The sequence below is a fragment of the Orycteropus afer genome, unplaced genomic scaffold (assembly GCF_000298275.1).
Source record: "Orycteropus afer afer isolate SDZICR_OR568_19922 unplaced genomic scaffold, OryAfe1.0 scaffold00487, whole genome shotgun sequence".
In the NCBI taxonomy this organism is placed as follows: Eukaryota; Metazoa; Chordata; class Mammalia; order Tubulidentata; family Orycteropodidae; genus Orycteropus; species Orycteropus afer.
The window spans coordinates 291,379-309,603 of NW_006922074.1; the positions used below are offsets into that span (position 1 = coordinate 291,379).

Here is an 18,225-nt window from a genome sequence, read left to right on the forward strand (position 1 = left end):
GCCTTCCCCACTGATGCTGGGGGTGGGCCTTGGAGGTTGGTTTGCAAGAAACGAATCAGTTCCCCCAATTAAAACCAGTCAGTTGTCCCCTCATTAGCTTCAAGGAGACCCCCGAGGAAGGCAGGGTGGGGTCCCGCTAAGTGGGTCTAAGACGCAGGCCCACAGCTGGCCCCCATGGCGCCTTTGTGCGAATATGAAAATGGCGCCCCATCCTCAAGATGCAGAAACTTGTAATGAAAATCCAAGTCTAGGCTGCGCGTGGCATCTACCAAGACGAGGTGCCCTTGTGCAGTGTACAGCCTGCACAGCTGTGCCTGGCAGCCCTGTAAGATGTACTGGGGGGAGTGGGCAGGGGAGGAGTCCAGGGTCTGGAGAATAGGGGTGGGATTCTATTAGGAAGGAATAGGGCATGGGGATAGGCGGGACAAGGGAACCGGTAGTCCCTGGGCCCCTAACAGAATGGTTGTGGCCTAGATTGACCAGTCGGGGGACAGTGGGGCCCAGTGACTCTCTATGGGCCCCCTTTGTTCCTTTTCCAGGAGGCCGGGGGAGAGGGAAGCCAGCTGTGTGACCCCACCCTGACTCCAGAGCCCTGCATTCCCTCCCATGGCCCCCCCTGGCCTGAGCCCCTTTCCTGGGAGAGCTAGGAGGAACCACTCCCCTCTCCCAGGGGTTGTTCTCTCCCCTTGCCTCTGCCAGTGTGGACGCAGGAAGGCGCAGACATTGGCCACTGCTCCGGCCACTCCAGGGTCCTGGGAGCTCAGGGGGGAGGGGTCTCGGTGCAGAGGGGTCACCCTGCCACCCTGTGACGGCAGTGGGGCCAAAGCCGCCTGGCTTCCCTGTGGGCATCATGGGCACAGGGTGGGGGGAGGCCTGGCCCCTGGGAGCCACCGGCTCTGCCCCGCAGCCTGCCTCCCCCTCAGCGCCCCGGCCGTCAGTCTGAGTGGCGCCGGGCAGGCCTTATCTGTAGACGGGCAGGCGGATGTGGGCATGCTGGTGGTCCAGCAGCCGGGGCACGGCCACCGTCTCGTAGCCCTTGCCCAGCATCTGCTCCTTGATGCAGGGCGGCCGGATGTCATTGATGAGATACTCCAGCGACTGCAGGCTGCTGCTCAGCACCGACGTGCTGCACACGCTCTTGCTGGGCAGGCCCGACACAGCATCTGCGGGGACGCCCACCAGCTCCCGGGCCGCGCCCGGCCCCAGCTCTGGGACTGCCCCTGTCGCCGTGGGATTGTAGCAGTCGCTGGTGGGGGTCACCAGCACGCTGTTCCAGGGGGCGGTGAAGTACTGGCCCATGGTGAAGTTAGCCGGCAGCCCGACGCTACAGGTGAGGGGCGACCCGCTGGCCCGCTCGTACGCCCGCCCCCCACACCCCTCGGGGGACTTGCTGGCCGCTGTGCCCCCACTGTAGGCACGGAGTGGCTGGGGGGGTGGTGGGGGCGGCTTCTGCGGCCAGAGCAGGTAATCCAAGCCACCGTCTGCATACCCGGCAGGCTTGGTGGCCCCGGCTAGCGTCAAGGCCGGCGTGGTTCTGGGGCCCAGCTCGGCCCCTTTCCGGCAGTCAGGCAGCCCAGCGGCAGCCGAGTAGGCCATGCTGGGGAAGCTGGGCACGGGGCCGTGCTTGGCCGGGCTGGGGTGGGGGACGGCCACACCCTGGCAGGCAGCGGGGGCAGCACCCGGGGCCTGGCACTGCTGGTTGAGCTGGCACAGGATGCTGTGGATGGAGGGCAGGTTGGAAGGCGGCAGGGGGAGGCCACGGCCCGGCAGGGGGATGACAGACGTGGTGGTGGCGGCAGCTGGCAGGCCAGCCAGTGGGGCAGGCGCCTCAGGCGGCTTGGGGTAGGCCAAGGGCCCCAGAGCGCTGGGCACTGGGTAGGGAGCGATGCCCACCTGCACGGCGGCCGGCGACAGCTTGGTCCGCTTGCCCTCGGCGCTCTTGAGCACACTCTTGGCGGGCCCGGTGGGTGCGGCCCCGTTGGAGGAGACGGCGGCTTTGACGACGGCCAGCAGGCCCTGGTAGCCGGTGGCGTGCTGAGGGTAGGGGCTGTAGCGCTGGCCGCTGGTGTCATAGCCGTTGATGGTGCGGCTGAGGTGCTTGTGCTGGGGCACCCGGATGTTGGTGGGGAAGATCTTGATGGAGAGAGGGCTGTTGGCCACCTTCTCGGCGTATGCGTCTAGCTCGGCCGGGCTTGGGTAGCGGGAGGAATGCATGGAGCTGGCCGCCGGCTCGCCTGCGGAGAAAGGCAGGTGACAGCATTTGAGCGCCACCCCGGCACCCCCTGCAGGCGTCCCTCCCTCACCCTTTCCTCCTGCACTCATTCCTTTCAGATTTTTTTAAGCCTTTTACCAAAGTGTTTTAACTACATATGGGAAACAGCTCACGCCCACGTAACACCTGGTGAAGAAACAGAACGCTGCTCGTCCCCCCAGGACCCCAACAGTCACAAAGCCCCAAGGTTCACCACTATTCTGACTTCTAACCACATGGCCTGGTGGGGCCTGGATCTTGCATGCGGCCAGTGGAATCCTAGGCCTGTAGCCCGTACTCTTTTGTGTCTTGCTGCTCCTCCCACCACACTGTTGGTGAGCTCCACAAGGGCTGCTGTGTGTCGCGATCGCTCAGGTCTCTCACTGCTGGACCACACCATGAGGACCCCTCACAGTCTGTTTCTCTCTCCTGCTGCTTGTGGGCATTCATTCTGGGCTATGACAAATGGTTTTTTTTTTAAATTATTATTTAAATATTTTTAGTGAGTTTCTTTACGCCGTACATCAGGTTCCCATCCAGTGGGATTTAGGCACACTGTTCAGTGACATTGGTCATGATGACCGTTCTGGTATGTAGCCCACACACACAGAATTGTTGGGAATATAAATATATACCCAGAAGTGGCATTGCTGGCTGGAGGGGAAGCCCATGTTCTGCTTAAGGAACCCGGGCGGTACAAGGGTTAAGTGATTGGCTGCTGACAGTTTCGCTGTTGGAACCCACCAACTGCTTTGGGGGAGAAAACCCCTGGCAGTCTGTTCCCTTAAGTATTACAGCCTTGGAAGCCCTATGGGGCAGCTCTCCTCTGTCCTATAGGGTTGCTATGAGTTGAGATCAACTCAAGGCCAACACAGCAGCATGTTTAGCTTAAAGAGAAAATGCCGACAGTTTACCAGAGACCGTGGCAATTACACTCTTACAAGTGGCTCCTGGCTCTTGATGACACTTAATACTGTCCCTTATCTAACGCCCTTCTGGTGGGTGTTCATGCCTATTCCTCCACTAGTCTCCTCGGTGCCTCCCTTTTCTCATCTGTAAAATGGGATGGGTTAATTGCAGTACTGCTCACGGAACAGAGCTTGGTGCTGGCGGGAGGCCCTCGGGGGCTGCTGCTGTTGGCTTCCATCTGCACTTAGTCGAGAGGTTGGATGAGGCGCTACTCAGCCACAAGAAGAAATGAAGTTCTGCCGTGTGGCACATGGATAAAGCTAGAAAGCATCACGCTGGGCGGAACCAGGCAGCCGCAGGACAAACACCGTATTATCTCACATGTGTGAAATATGCGACTACACAGAGACCAAGGATTATCACTGTTACCATGGGTCAGGAGGAGGGCAAGTTTTTTGCTTAGGGGGCACTGAATTTATGTTAATGGTGGTGGAACCCTTGAAGACAGCGACAAAGGTCACACCACTTGGAGAGCATCACCATGTCAACAAACTGTATGTGTGGGATCGTTCATTCGGTGAAGGCATCTTTACGTATATTTTCATCATCCAAAAAGAAAAGGGTGAGGAGGGGAGGTTTGACCCGTTCCTTTGGCTCCCCCCCCCAGCCCCACTGGCTGCCCAGCCCTTTCCCTGGAGTCTGCCTGTCACCTGCCAGGCCAGAATGGTGCCCTCTGCATTTGTGTGCGCTATCAGTACGGAGCAGAAGGGTGTAATCTATGTGACAGGGTGGCTGTCCCCACTGCTGATAGGCATAAGTGGCCCCTGTCACAGGGGAGGTGAGTTACTGGCAGTCCTACCTCTCCTTCCCAGGGCTCTTCTTGATGGAGGGGATGGGGGCTCTGGAGCTGGCCAGGCCTAGGTGAGACTCCAGTGTGGGGCTGTGTGACCCTGGGCAGAGTCCTTGAGTGGCACAAAGAGTTAATACCTTGACTGTTAACCGGAAGGTTGGCAGTTCAAGGCCATCCAGGGATACCTCAGCAGGAAGGCCTGGTGACTACTTCCGAAACAAGCCAATGCGAGTCCTACGACGCACGGTTCTGTCCTGACACACGTGCGGTCGCCAGAAGTTGGAGTCAACTCAACAGTGACTGGCTGAGGCTTTTTTTCTTGGTGGTCCTGGAAACCTTTGCTCAGCTAAGCCTCAGTTTTCCCACCTGTGGAACAGGTGTAACGACTATGCCAGGTCTGCAAGGTGGCCTGGAGGAGCGACCCTGCAGGGGCTCGGGTGCACAGTAGATCCTGGGGGATCGTGCCCAGGTGGGTGGTAGACGTCTCCACAGCACACGGACTTCCTTCCCGCCCCACAGAGCACCCTGGGGTCCCAGTGATTACCAGACATGGGGGGAGGGGGGACAACTGGGGAGAGTGGCACCACTCAGCCTCAGTTTCTTCATCGGCTGCCGCTAACACGACCTCCCAGGGTCACTGTAAGTCATGATGGCGGGCAGCCTAGGCTGGCAGAAGCGGGCGCTCTGTGTGAGCATCCATGGCCCCACCTGCCCTGGGCAACAGCCTTCCCAGAACAGAAGGGGCGGAGGGCTCAGGCCGCCCCTGTGACTGCAGACCCCCATCTTCCCCAGACGCCCCACCAGTCAGAGGCCACACAGCCACGTCCTTTCCTCTAAGAGCCTCACCCCAGAGTCCCCGCCCCCAACTCACAATCTGAGCAAATCCTGCTGAGATGGGGTAGCAGGGGCAGCATGGGGACCTGGGGAGCCTACCCCAGCTAGGGCAACCAAGACAGCTTTCCAGAGGAAATGCCTCCGAGTGAAATCCTGGGACCGTGGTGAAAGGGGTGATATTTCAAGCAGATGCAACAGCAGGGCCAAGGCACGGAGGCAAAGAAACAGGTCCAGGTGGGAGCCGGGGGCCTCCCAGTGAGCAGGCAGCCAGGAGCTGGTGTGTGGAGGGGAGAGGCAGGGAGGCTGCTCGGAGGGCAGGAGCCAGCAGGGCAAGGGGCCTGGCCGTCACTGTGGGAGTGATCAGGGGAGGTTCTGCCCTAGGGGCACTTGGCAACAACATCTGGAGAGGTCTGGTTGTCACACCTGCGGATGGGATGCTACTGGCATCGCATGGGTAGAGACCAGGGATGCTGTCCAGCATCCTACAGTGCCCAGGACCGCCCCCCACAGTGGAGGACTGTTGTTGGTTGCCATGGAGTCGACTGCAAGTCATGGTGCTCCCACATATCACAGCAGAACTGCCCTATAGAGTTTTGAAGGCTGAGACCTTTTGGAAGCAGATCCGAGATGCTTCTGGGTGGCTTCAAACCACCAACCTTTTGGCTAGTAGCCTGCCACATAACCATCTGTCCACTCAGAGGTCCCCACAAAGGATTGTCAGCCCCAAATGTATAACTTCATGATGCAAGAATTGCCCAGCCTTGGAAGGTTTGAAGCAGGGCAGGGAGGGCGGGCCTGGGGCAGGCAGGCCCGCAGGTTAGAAAGCACATTTTGGCTGCCCCAGCAGAGGGACTCCGGGCCGAGCTGGACAGGGCAGCAGGGAGGGAGGACTGGGAGACCACTCTGTCCTCACCTGGGCCGGGCCGGCCATGGCCCCCATCCTGGGGCAGCTCCCTCCTAAGTGGCCTAAAATAAACTCGGTGTGGAGAATGGAAATGTCACTTTGGCCAACGGGGGAATCTTTCTCAGAGATTGGATTTAAACTACATTATACAAGCAATTTCATGGGCACTTAGCACCGCTCGGAGAGTCCCACAAAAAAAAGGGCCCGGCTCTTCATTTACCAGCCGTAAATCAGCAGTTGCTATAATGAGCACAAAAATGTCACTTTTATGCAATTTTACAGATGAACAAAACTGGAGAAATTAACTGTGGTAACCTACTATAGTCAGCAAAAGCGGCGGCTGCCTAGGAAAAAAAATGGTATCTGTGCATTTTTGTTCCTCCTCAACTCTCTTCCCAAGCAAGTTTGTGCCGCTGTGGTGTGAAAACTCATTTGTCCTCAGCATTATACTTTCATTTGGAGTTTATCTTGAATATCCAATGAGCCACCAACTGTGAAAATGATTAAATCTACAAAATCTATCTAATGGATGGAATAAATTAGGTGTTTAAAACCTTCAGGAAAAGGAAAAAAAAAAAGTGATGCTTCTTCTCAGTCCCCATTCATCAAAGGCAGGGGCCTGTCTGGTCAGCGGGGCTCGGCGAGGGCAACTGGTCTCTCTGCTTTCACTGGAGTTGGTGCTGTACACAGAGGCTGCCGTTGCTGAGCACTTCGTGTGCATAAGGCTGCACATCCCATGCTTTCTTGACTCCTCTCCTCTGGAGCACCTAACAGCTCTGGTGGTGCACTGCCTAAGGCGCTTGCCTGCTAACCAGAAGGCTGGCAGTTCAGGCCTCCCACCGCTCTGCATTAGGAAGACGAGAAATCTTCTAAAAGATTTACTGCCTTGGAAACCCAAAGGGGGTTGCTGTATATTGAAATTGACTGCACGGCAATGAGGTTTCTTTTAAACACCCCTGAGAGGTGTGTGAGGGGGGGACAGGCACATTGTAGCATCTGGCAGCCAGCCTCCAAGATGCCCCCACCTTCCCTCACAGTGACCATTACCTGTGTTTACACCCTTGTTAGTCCCCTCTCACAGTGAATAGGGCTGACCTGTGCAACCAGTAAGATACTGTGCAGGTGACATGTCACTTCCAGGACTAGGTCATCAAAGACATGGTGGTACCCTTCTCACTCAGTCACTTGGATTGCCCACTGTAGGCAAGCAGCCGCCATGTTGTGAGGACACTCAAGCAGCTCAGGTGGGAGGAACTGAAGGCCTCTGGCCAGTAGCAGCCATTTGAGGCTCCCTGGAAGGAGATCCCTCATCCCCAACCAGGCTTTCAGAAGAGTGCAGCACCGGCCAATGTCCTGCCTCTCGGCACATGGGAGACATTGAGCAGAACCACCCAGTTAAGCCACTCCCAGAGTCCTGACTCATGGTAACCAGGAGCAACAATAAACAATGGTTGCTGTTTTAAGCTATCAAGTTACTGGGGCCACTTAGTTATACAACAGTAAGTACCGATGCAGGTCCGCAGGTTATGGGTGAGGAGCTTCCCATGGTCATGCAAGCAGCAGGCAGAGCTGAGCTCTGGACCCTGTCCCTCTGCCTCCCACTTTCTTTCAACCCACCCAAGTCCGGACTCGGCCGAAGCCATGAGTCAGGACGTTCTCCTTCCTTTCCCTTGGAACTGAAAACCAGTTGCTGTTGAGTTGACTCTGACTCCTGGGAACCCTGTGTGTCAGGTAGAACTCCAGAGGGCCTCACTGGCCAACCTTCGGGCAGCAGATGGCCAGGCCTTTCTTCGCAGGCACCTTGGTGTGGACTTGAACCGCCAGCCTTTCAGATGGCAGCTGAGTTAACCATCTGTACTACCCAGGGGCTCTCCATGGAACGAGGAGGAGGAAAACTGCTGGAGGAGCTATGCAGTCAGCCAGGGAACCCAGAGAGGAGGGAGAGTGGCCCAGCAGAGGCCACAGGCCAGGCAGCCGTCCCAGCCTCGGCCCTGAGCAGAGTGGTGCCTGTAGCCGTGTTGAGTTGGGCCTGCCCCTGCTCTACAGTGCCTGGGCTCTGAGTGCCTTCAGGTGGGACGTGGACCCTCAGGCCCACCACAGCCCTCATGCACAGTGCCTCTGAGGCCCCTGTAAGCTGGTGAGTCTGTGGCCTCAGCCTTGCACCTTGTTCCCTGAAGGCTTTCTCCTGAGCCCACCCCAGAGGGCCTCAGAGACAGCCTTGTTAACCAGAGTGGGGTGGACATACTCGGGGCTCCCTGCAGATCCAGCCAGGCCCCAACTTGGGTCTGGCTAGGCCCTCACTGCAGCTGGTGGTGCCTCACTGCCCCCAGAGCCACGAGCATTCAGGAGTTACACAGTCCCATTTTGGCAACAGAACGATACAGAGAAAGGCCTCCCTGAGCTTTTCCTACATGCAGGAACCAGGGTGGGCTGCCTGACTGGGAAGGCTGCCTGGCAGGCCAGCTCCTTGGCCCCAGCAGCCAGCAGAGATCAGGGGTAGCACTCAGAGTATGAATGTGGGGCACGGGAGGGGGCCTGTGGCTACATGGCTCTTTGGGGAGCCCCAGGGCACAGCTGCCAGAAGAAAGAACAAATCTGTTTTGGAAGAAGTACAGCTGGAATGCTCCTTAGAAGCAAGGATGGTGAGACTTCGTCTTGATTTTGGTCACGTTCTCAGGAGGGACCGGTCCTTGGAGAAGGACATCACGCTTGGCAAAGTAGAGGGAAGAGGAAGACCCTCAATGCGATGGGCGGACACAGTGGCTGTGACGATGGGCTCAGGCACAGCAAGGATTATGAGGGTGGCACAGGACCGCTGTACACACACAGGGTCACTCCGAGTCAGAGCTGACTCGACAGCACCTAACAACAGGGCCCAGCTGCATTGCCACTGTCCCCCCAGAAGCCTTCCCCGGCCCCCTGGCCACGTGAGGGGTCCCCGCTTGGAGTTCCAGCAGTGCAGAGACACTGTCTCTACCATGTAGCCCACGGCATATTGATTGCTGTGGCTTGTCCTGGTCCCCCATCAGCCTGCACTCCATGAACTGGCTTGACACTGCTGTGTCCCACTGCCAACAAGACACATGGTAGGTGCTCAAGGAAAGCTGAGTGTTCAAGGGCACGTGAGTGAGAAGCCGTGGCCCCTGCTCACTGCTGGTTACAAAGAACGGGGTGTTTAGTGCTAGAAAGGACTAAGCCCCAGAGATACATCCCAGAAGGTGCTGCCTCCCTGAGCCTCCCATCCACCCCTGCATCCACCCAGCGTTCACTGAGCCCTTCCTGTGTGCAAGCACAGTGCTGGGCACTGGAGATGCGGCAGCAGCCAAAACCAGCCAGAGTCCTTGCCCACGTGGAGCTGACGTTTAGTTGTGTGCTGTTGAGTTCCGACTCATAGTGACCCTGTAGGACCGAGTAGAACTGCCCCATAGGGCTTCCAAGGCTGTCATCTTTATGGATGCAGACTGCCACATCTTTTATGGAGCAGCTGAGAACCACTGTGTCACCAGGGCTTTTGGCTATTGTTATAGGAGGTGGCCAATAGATAAATGTATAATGTGTCAGACAGTGACAGGCCCTACCACAAGGATAAAGCAGGTGTGGTCATTTGAAAACATGCTCACAAATTATTTAAATTCCTCCCACAAATCATGGTGTCTAATTTTCTACTCACTCATGAGGTGACTGGATCCTAATGAAGAGAATGGGGTAGAATAGACATTGTGTGACTTTTCATGGCGAGGCTGCGAAGGGCAATGTGGCATCCACCTGGGCAGCTATCTCAGGTGGTCCATCCTTGAAAGCCGACCGCTGCCATGTTTGGAGGAAGCCCAAGCCATCTGGGTGGTTCAGCCGAGAGCCCCAGCTGAGGTCTCAGCCCACTGCTAGCACCATCCGCGGGGTGTGTGAAGAACAAGCCTTAGAAGATTCCAGCCTTGAGCCTTGGCATCTTCTAGCTGGGCCTTCACCCCCGACATCATGGAACAGAGACAACCCCTCTCTGTTTCCCTGCTCTGAATTTCTGAGCACAGTAGTTGTTTCTCGCTACTAAATTTTTGGGCAATTTGTCACACAGCCATAGTAACTAGCTACCACCCATCTGTCAGTTTGTCATACTGTGGTGGCTTACGCGTTGCCGTGATGCTGCAAGCTACGCCACTGGCATTTCTACTGCGAGCAGGGTCACCCATGGTGGACAAGTTTCAGCAGAGCTTCCAGGCAAGACAAACTAGGAAGAACAAACTGATGCTATACTTCTGAGAACTGGCCAATGGAGACTGTGGACCACAACAGAACGCTGTCTGATGCGGTGCTGGGAGGTGAGCCTTTGGGTTGGAGACACAATACACAGTGGCCACTCGGACACACGGACGGTGGGGAGATGGCGCGGGCCCTGGCAGCATTTTCGTTCTCTTATGCATGGGGTCCCCATGACTCCGACAGACTTGACTGCAGCCAGCACCAGTGTCACGGGTAGAGTGGGTACAGGAGGTTGATGGTGATGTGGGGACGGGGTCTAGCTGGGGCATTGTGGTCAGTGGGGCATGTTTTTGAGAAAGTGGGTTGTGAGTAAAGATGAGGAAGAGTGAGCTACATGGATACTGACAAAGGAGTCATCCAGAAGGAGGAGGGAATACCGAGTGCAAAGGCTGGGGCAGGCGTGTATACGCTCCATGAGGAGAAGCAGCCTGCTCTGTGGTGGGGGTCACGGCAGTGGTGGGAGAGTGCAAGCAGATGGATGGGAGGGGTGGACGTGGGTGTAGGGCAAACCGTCTGGGGCCAGGGACCACTGTGAACACCGTGGCTTTTGTTCTGTGTTGCAAGGACAAGACTCAAGCTAGGTTTTCATAGGACCCTGGGGTGGCTGGTGGAAAACAGACAGGAAAGGAAGGGCGATGAATGGAAAGCTTGGGAATGCCTGACAGCCTGCACACAGGGGTGGGTTAAATCCCAGGTGTGGCTGGAAGCACGGGGCCCAGCACACAGGAGGCCCTTAGCAGAGACACGACTTGCTAGGCATTAAAATTAGGCTTAAGATCGTTCAGCACAAGATGAACAGTGCAGGCTGTCTTGGCCGACTCAGTCTCTCTCTCCCCCTCCCTCCTGCAGAGGATTGAGGACAAATGCCCAGAGGTACCCAGTGGCCATCCTAGGAGGGGCGGTGGGTTAGGCGATCCCAGCTGTCCACTGAAGACCGTGTAGCACTTTAGGCTGGGGACAGGGGTGTGCAGCTCCCAGCTCTTTTGGGGTCCTGCGTACCCCTGACAGCTGTCACACAGCTGCTTACAAGTGTCCTCCTGTCCTCGAGCAGCTGTCACATGGCCTGGCTGCCTGCTCACCCGCGGGCAGAGCACAGGTAGGGGTCCATAGCCCTTTGAGATGGCAGCATAGTTTCGGGCAGGCTGGAGGTGGGCTCTGCAGTCACAGGCTTGGGTTCAAATCTCGCCTCTGCCACACACTGACTGGTCTCAGGCACCTTGCTGCCCCTCTCGAGCCTCAGTGTTCTGTTCTATGAAATGGGGATCACGTGGCTGCTGCTAACCTTGGTAGCTCAGTGCCCGCCCTGGTGGCAGTCAGGATATCATGAAAGGTCCCTCCACTGCCTCTGCGCTCCAAGCTCCCAGCCACCTCTCTGTGTGAAATCTGTCACAGAGCCCCTATTACATACAGCCTGAGTTGCTTCAGGGTGGCATTTGAGACCCCAGCTACCCAGACCTCCCTCTGCAGCTTGTCCTTCCCACAGGCCCCTGGACACACCATGGTGTCCCCAGGTCCCCCTCCTGCCAACAGTCTCCTGCTGTGGAGCTCTCACTCTGAGCTAGGCATGGTGCCACACCCTCAATGCCCCTGCCCTTCTGTGGTCCTTGTGACAGGCTTGGGAGGTGGCCTGGGGTTCAGATGAGGAAACTGGACATTCAGGGACCAGGGTGTCAAGTGGGAGTTGCAAACACAGTCCCTACAAAGGGGGATGAAAGGTGGGAATGAGACAGAAGGCCTGGGTGGGGAGGCCATGGCTGCCCAGATGGTCCGCTATGTGGCCTGTGAGACCTCTGGTGATGGAAAAGGGCTTGCGAGCCCAGTCATCATCCCTGGCCCCCTGTGGTCAGTCACTGGGCACCGTCATGCCATGGCCTGGGCCATGGCTCTCAGGCTGACACACTCCCTCACCGACCACAATCCACCAACCCCAAGTTCCGTAGAGCCCAGCTTGGACGATGCTTCTCTCTGAATTCCCGTCTGGTCTAGTGTGTCCGCCTGCCCCACTCTGGGCAGCTCCCCTTGACCAGAGCCTGGGCTCCTCCGTTCTGGGGACCCCAGCACCTGACCCAGAGTAGTGACTCTGGGATGTGTCGTTGCTGTCCAATTGATTCCAACTCACAGTGAGCGCGTGCACAGACTGCAACCACTCCATCGGGTTTTCAAGGCTGTGACCTTTTAGAAGCAGATTGCCAGGCCTTACTTCTGAGTATCCTGGGCAGGTTCCAATCGGCAACCTTCTGGTTGATAGTTCAGCACTTAACCACGTGGGCCACTGAGGGACTCCTTGGTGACTGAGATGGGATGGGATGGCCCCTGTTGGCTCACCCTTGTGCTCCAGTGCCCAGCGTGGGGCCTAATGCACAGAAGGTGCTTGAACTATTCGCTGAGTGAGTGAGGTATGAAGTGTGCTTGCACTCTCCCTGGTCTGCTGGTTCTGCCAACCCTTCCAGTTTAGCTGAGATGTTACCTCCTCCAGGCAGCCTTTCCTGATATGCTCTCCACTCCAACCTCATAACACAGCTGGCCGTTGGCCTGTCTCCCGGGCACAGTAGGGGCTCAGGAAACAAGGCAGGAATGACAGTGCCTGGGGTGGAGAGAAATCCCTGCTCAGAGGCCTTGAGAAGCAATGGGAGCAGCCATGGGCCGGACACCGGGCTGCAGTGAGTAGAGCGAGGGCCCATAGACCAGGGCCCACCCTGTGCACCGGGCCACTGCTTCCCCTGCCCCCTCCCCACCCCCATTAAAGCCTTGCAGGATAAATTTAAAAGGCTGGCTGGCAGTGCCAAGTGCAGCCATAGCCGCCATTAAGTTAATGTTATGGGCCTTTTACAGGTACGTTAAATAGACGCAGTTATTAACGAGTGTATTAAGCCAATTAAAACCAGCCCTTTGAGTGGAATTTAATGTTGCTACAGGGAGACAGGAGAGCAGATGGACCCGGCAGCGAGGAGCACAGAGGGAAGGGGGCGGGGCTCCACTGTGGCCACTGCACGAAGCAAGCTGCTGGGACCCCCGCTGGACTCAGGCCACGTGGGGCTGCTGAAGCGTCTAAATGCGCCGCACGATAAGGCACGTAGTACTCGCTCTTCCAGTGGTGGGTGGAGGTGGTGATTGGGCGAGGAGAGGCAGCGGTGGGACACGAGCCCAGACTTCCTGATACGCCGATCCGGGGTTCTCAGTGGACCCCAGTCATCTACTGTGGATATGAGCCAGCCCTTCCAGGGACTGGGCGCTCTGGTAGCGTAGTGCCTAAGGCATTTGACTGCTAACCAGAAGGCTGGCAGTTCAAACCCACCAGCCGCTCCTCGGAAGGAAGATTTGGCAATCTACTTCCATCTACTTCTGTAGAGATCCTGCCTCGGAAACTCAAGGAGGGGTTGCTATGAGTCAGATTCTACCTGATGGCAGTGAGTTTTTTTTTTTTTTTCTTTCTACCCAGCCAGACACAGGAGGCAGACTCTTCCCTGGCACCCGCCATGCCTTGTGAGGTACACTGGCATTCTGGGGACTCCGTCTGACAGACAGGCAGACTGAGGGTTGAGGAGGGGCCGTCACCTGCCCCAGGGCCTAAGGCCAGCAAATGCAGGTTTGGAAGCAGGTTCTGCTGACTCCAGAGCCGCAGTCCAGGTCACCGTGTGGTCTCAGGCACCTACTGTGATTCAGCGGGAGTCCCCCTGAGAAGTTGTTCCCGTGCCAGGGCTCAGTTTTCTCAGCCGTCAAATGGCGCTAACTGGGAGAGGTGGGAGGAATGAAAGTGTGCCTGGCAGGCACCCATTAGGTGTTGGGGAACGTCATCACTGCTCACGCCGCCGCCACAGACCTTGTGCCTATCCCCTCCTCCCCCAGGCTCAGGAAGTCACGGGGCCATTACTGGTGTTGAAATGAGGGAAGGAGGGGCGACTGGGCAGCCCTGCCCCAGCCCACAGGGAGGAGCGGCCCACATCTGCATTCCCCTTCGCTGGGACACTCTGCCCTTGGAGGTGGCAGCCTCCTGAATGCTCAATTAACGTGACACTAATTAGCTGGTGGCAGCCGCAGAATCCTAATGAGGCTGCCCAGAAGGGGGGTGGGGGAAGGTGGCCAGGCCAGGGCACATGCAGCTGTTCTCCGGCCTGGCAGGGGTTGGGGGGCCGAGCAGTCTGCTCAGCCCCTTCCTGGCTGTCCCAGGGACCCTGCCCCCATGACCTGGGCGGCAGCCTATGGGCCTTTGGGGTCAGACTTGATGTGAATCAAGGTACCCCAGTTACCAGCTGGGTGACCCTGGGTGGGACCCCAGCTTCCCTGAGCTTGAGGAGTAATGAGAGTGCAGCTCGGGGGCCTGGCCCACAGTTGTTGGGTGGTGCTGAGGTGGCCCTGGCTCTCAGAGACGCCCTGTCTAACAGAACGGAACGCTACCTGGTCCGGCCCCACCTTCACGATCGGTGGTGTGTCAGCCTGTTGTTGTGGGCTCATGGTAGGTGCCCAGAAAAGCCTGGCTGCCTGCCTTCTAGGTCTTTCTGGACCAGAAGAGGCAGTGAAGGGCAGTGGTTAGTTACCCTTAGCTTCTGCACAAAGGACCCTGTGCCTCTCCTGGTTTCTGCACACGTGTGCACTCACACATACATGCTTAGGTGCTCATGTGCCCAGACACATCACAGATGGGCCCATGTACACACAGGCATGTGTGTAGCCGCAATGGCTACCACGCACCTCCCCTGGCCCCCAGGACAGTCCTTTAAGCCCTGGCTGGACCCATGACTAGCCAAAAGGTTTCTGTAGTAGGGCTGGTAGTACCTGACTCTCTCCTCATCAGAACTTTCCTGCCCCTACCTGCCTCAGTTTCCCTGGTCTATGTTGCTCCCCATGGAAGTCCACTCTTCTCTCCTCTTCCACCCTGGCCTCCGGCTTTGTTTTGTCCCTGGCTCAGCAAGCTGGCTGCCTTGCCATCCGACTGTCCATCTGTCCTCACTGTGGCCCACTTTGCCCTTTAGAAGTGCCACCCTTCCCTCCTGCTGTCTGTCTGTCTGTCCACACCCATGTAGGTCTGATTCATCTGTCTCCTCCCTCCCCCAAACCAAGCCCTGCTTCCAGCCAGCACTTCCTGCGTCCCATCACTGGCTCCCTGTCCATCCCTGGCCTATTTTCTGCAGCCTCATCCTTGTCTCCCTGTCCTGAACACAGTCTGTTCTAGGTGCTGCAGACTACATGGCTTGTCTCCAGTTTGTGTAAGTGGTGTGTTTTGCTAAGCCCCAGTTTTGCTTTTAATTGTGTAAATATATATACATCAAACACAACATCTGCCAATTCAGCATTTTTTTCAGGGTCCAAGTCAGTGATATCAATTACAGTAACCATATTTTTGCACTGGAAACTAATGTGTGAGGCAGTTGCAGAAAACCATAATGGGTGTTATTTGTGTAAAAAAACAAGGATAGTCACCATCTTGTGAAAACACCACCTATAATCACTGCCAAGTTTTCCATCACCATAAACAGAAACGCACTACTTCATAAACAGTGACACCCCCTCTCCCTCCACCCTGGTAACTGCTAACCGACTGGTCTCTCTATATTTGCTCGTCTTATTATTTCATATTTGTGAGCTCATCCAGGCTTTGTCCTTTTGGGACTAATTTCACTCAGTGTAATCTGTTCAAGGTTCATCCATGTTGTGGCATGTATTGGGACTCTGTTTCCCTCTGTGGCTGAATGACACTCTGTTGTACACATGGACCGCATTTTGTTTATACATTCAACCTGTTGATGGACATTTGGGTTTGCCCCTTTCGGCTACTGTGAGCAGTGCAGCAGTGAACCCTGGAGGACCGTTTCTTTCTGTTGGTGTTGCTTTCAAGTCTCCTGGGGACCTACCTAGGAGTGGACTTGCTGGTAGGGCTGTGGCGTCTGAGGAGCTATCAAACTATTTCCACAGCTGCTGCACATTTTGCATTCCCACCAGCAACAGAGAAGGGTTCCCGTTTGTCCATATCCTCCCAATATTGGTGGTTTTCCATTGCCAAAATCTTAGCCATCTTGGGAGGAGTGAAGTGGCATCTCATGGTGTTTTCGACGACCTCTCTCTAACGCCTAACAATACTGAGCATCATTTCTGGTGCTTGTTGGCCATGTATATGTGTCTTCAGTGAGTGTTTGTTTAAATCCTTTGCCTGGTTTTGAATGGGTTATCTTTTTGTTGTTAAGTTGTAGGAGGTATATATATATAAACTAAAAAAACTCACTGTCATCGAGTCAGATTCAACTCATAGTGACCCCTCCTTGGGTTTCCAAGGCAGTATCACTGAGGAAGTAGATTGCCCAGTCTTCCTTCCGAGGAGCAGCTGGTAGGTTTGAACCACCAACCTTCTGGTTAGCAGTCAAATGCCTTAGGCACTATGCCACCAGAGCTCCCATACATACATATATACATATATATACATATATACATATATATATATATAGTCTGCATATTAAACACTTGTCAGATATATAGTCCCCCATGTTTTTCTCCCATTCTGTAGGTTGTCTCTTTATATTACAGTTGAACAAAAATTTTAAATATATCCTGTCCAATATATCTTGTCTTTTGTTGCCAGTGCTTCTGCTTTCGAATCTACAAATCCGTTGTTAAAAACTCATATGTTTTCTTCTAGGTATTTCATGGTTTTATTTCTTTCACTTAGGTCCTTGATCTGTTCACTTAATTTTCGTGACTCGTGTGACGTGTGAGTCCAGCCTCATTCTTTGGCGTATGCAGATCTGGGTGTCCAAGCACCATTTATGGAAGAGACAGTTCTTTCCCCACTGAATAGACTCGTTAAAATTACCTGACCATAGATGCATGGGTTTACTTCTGAATTCTCAGTTCTGTTCTATTGGGCAATGGGTCCATTACACCAGTACTAGACTGCTTTGATCACTGTCGCCGTATAGTATGTTTTGAAATCAGAAGTGTTGAGTGCTCCTACTTTGTTCTTCAATATTGCTTTGTGAGCCACCACAATTTTAAATTTAAAAAAAAAAAAAAGCATTATGGTGAAAATATATAACAAAACACATGCCATCTCAATTTCTACATGTACAGTTCAGTGACATTGATAGCATTCTTCAAATTGTGCACCCATTCTCCCGGCTTTTTCCAAATCGTTCCACTACCATTAACATAAACTCAATGCCCCCTAAGTAAAGACCCTCCCTTACCCCTTCCCTCCCAAACCCTGGTAACAACTACTAATCTTTGGTTTGTATGTATTTGCTTATTTCATATTAAAAAACCCCGAAAACCAAACCCACCACCATCAAGTCGATTTTCACTCATAGTGACTGACCCCCACTGGATTTCTGAGGTGGTAAATCTTTATCGCAGTAGATTGCCCCATCTCCCTTCCACGGAGTGGCCCATGGCTGGTGGGTTTAAACTGCCAACCTTGTGGTTAACAGTCAAATGCCTTGGGCACTACACCGCCAGAGCTACTGAATTCATATACAGCAAGATCATATAATACTTCTCCTTTGGCGAGTAACTTACTTCACTTAGCATGATGAATTTTTTTTATTGTGATTTGGGTGACAATTTACAGAGCAAATTCACTTTCCATACAGCAGTTCATATACACTTTGCCTTATTCACTTAGCATGATATTTTATTCCATTGTGTGGACAGATCATTCATCTGCTGATGGACATTTTGGTGGTTTTCACCTTTTGTCCCTCATGAAAGTGCTGCAGTGAATACTGGTGTACGGGTTTGTCTGGGTCCTTAGACTTCTGGCTGAATCCCTAGGATTGGGAGTGCTGCATCGTATTCTATGGTCTGTGTTCAACTTTTTGAGGAACTGCTAAGCTTTTCCGCAGTGGCTGTACCATGTCACGTTCTCTCTAGCAATGGATGAGGGTTCCAATTTTCCTACAACACCTATTGTTTTCCTTTTTTTAAATCATTGCCATTCTAAATGGGCTGGTATCTCATTGTGGTTTTGATCTGCATGTTCCTAATAGCTAATGAAGGAGCCCTGGTGGCGGAATGCTTAAAGCACTCAGCTGCTGACTGCAGTTTGAACCCACTAGCAGCTCCCTGGGAAGAAGACAGGACAGTTTGCTTCCATAAAGATTACAGCCTAGGAATCCCTGTGGGGCAGTTTTCCTCTGCCCAAGGGTAGACCAAGAGTCAGTAGAGGTTGGGATCAACTCGACAGCAATGGATTTGGTTGGGTTTAAATGACTAATGATGTTGAGCATATTTTCA

At 54.7% G+C, this 18,225-nt stretch overlaps 1 protein-coding gene across 1 annotated transcript in view; it reads right to left on the reverse strand.

Moving 5' to 3' along the window:
* Positions 1–960: 960 nt before the first annotated feature.
* FAM222A (family with sequence similarity 222 member A) overlaps positions 961–18,225 on the reverse strand; it is a 43,045-nt gene continuing 25,780 nt past the window's right edge. Inside the window, exon 2 of the mRNA XM_007954973.1 lies at positions 961–2,234. Coding sequence (XP_007953164.1) covers positions 961–2,234 — 1,274 coding nt within the window. The remainder of the gene's footprint in view (positions 2,235–18,225) is intronic.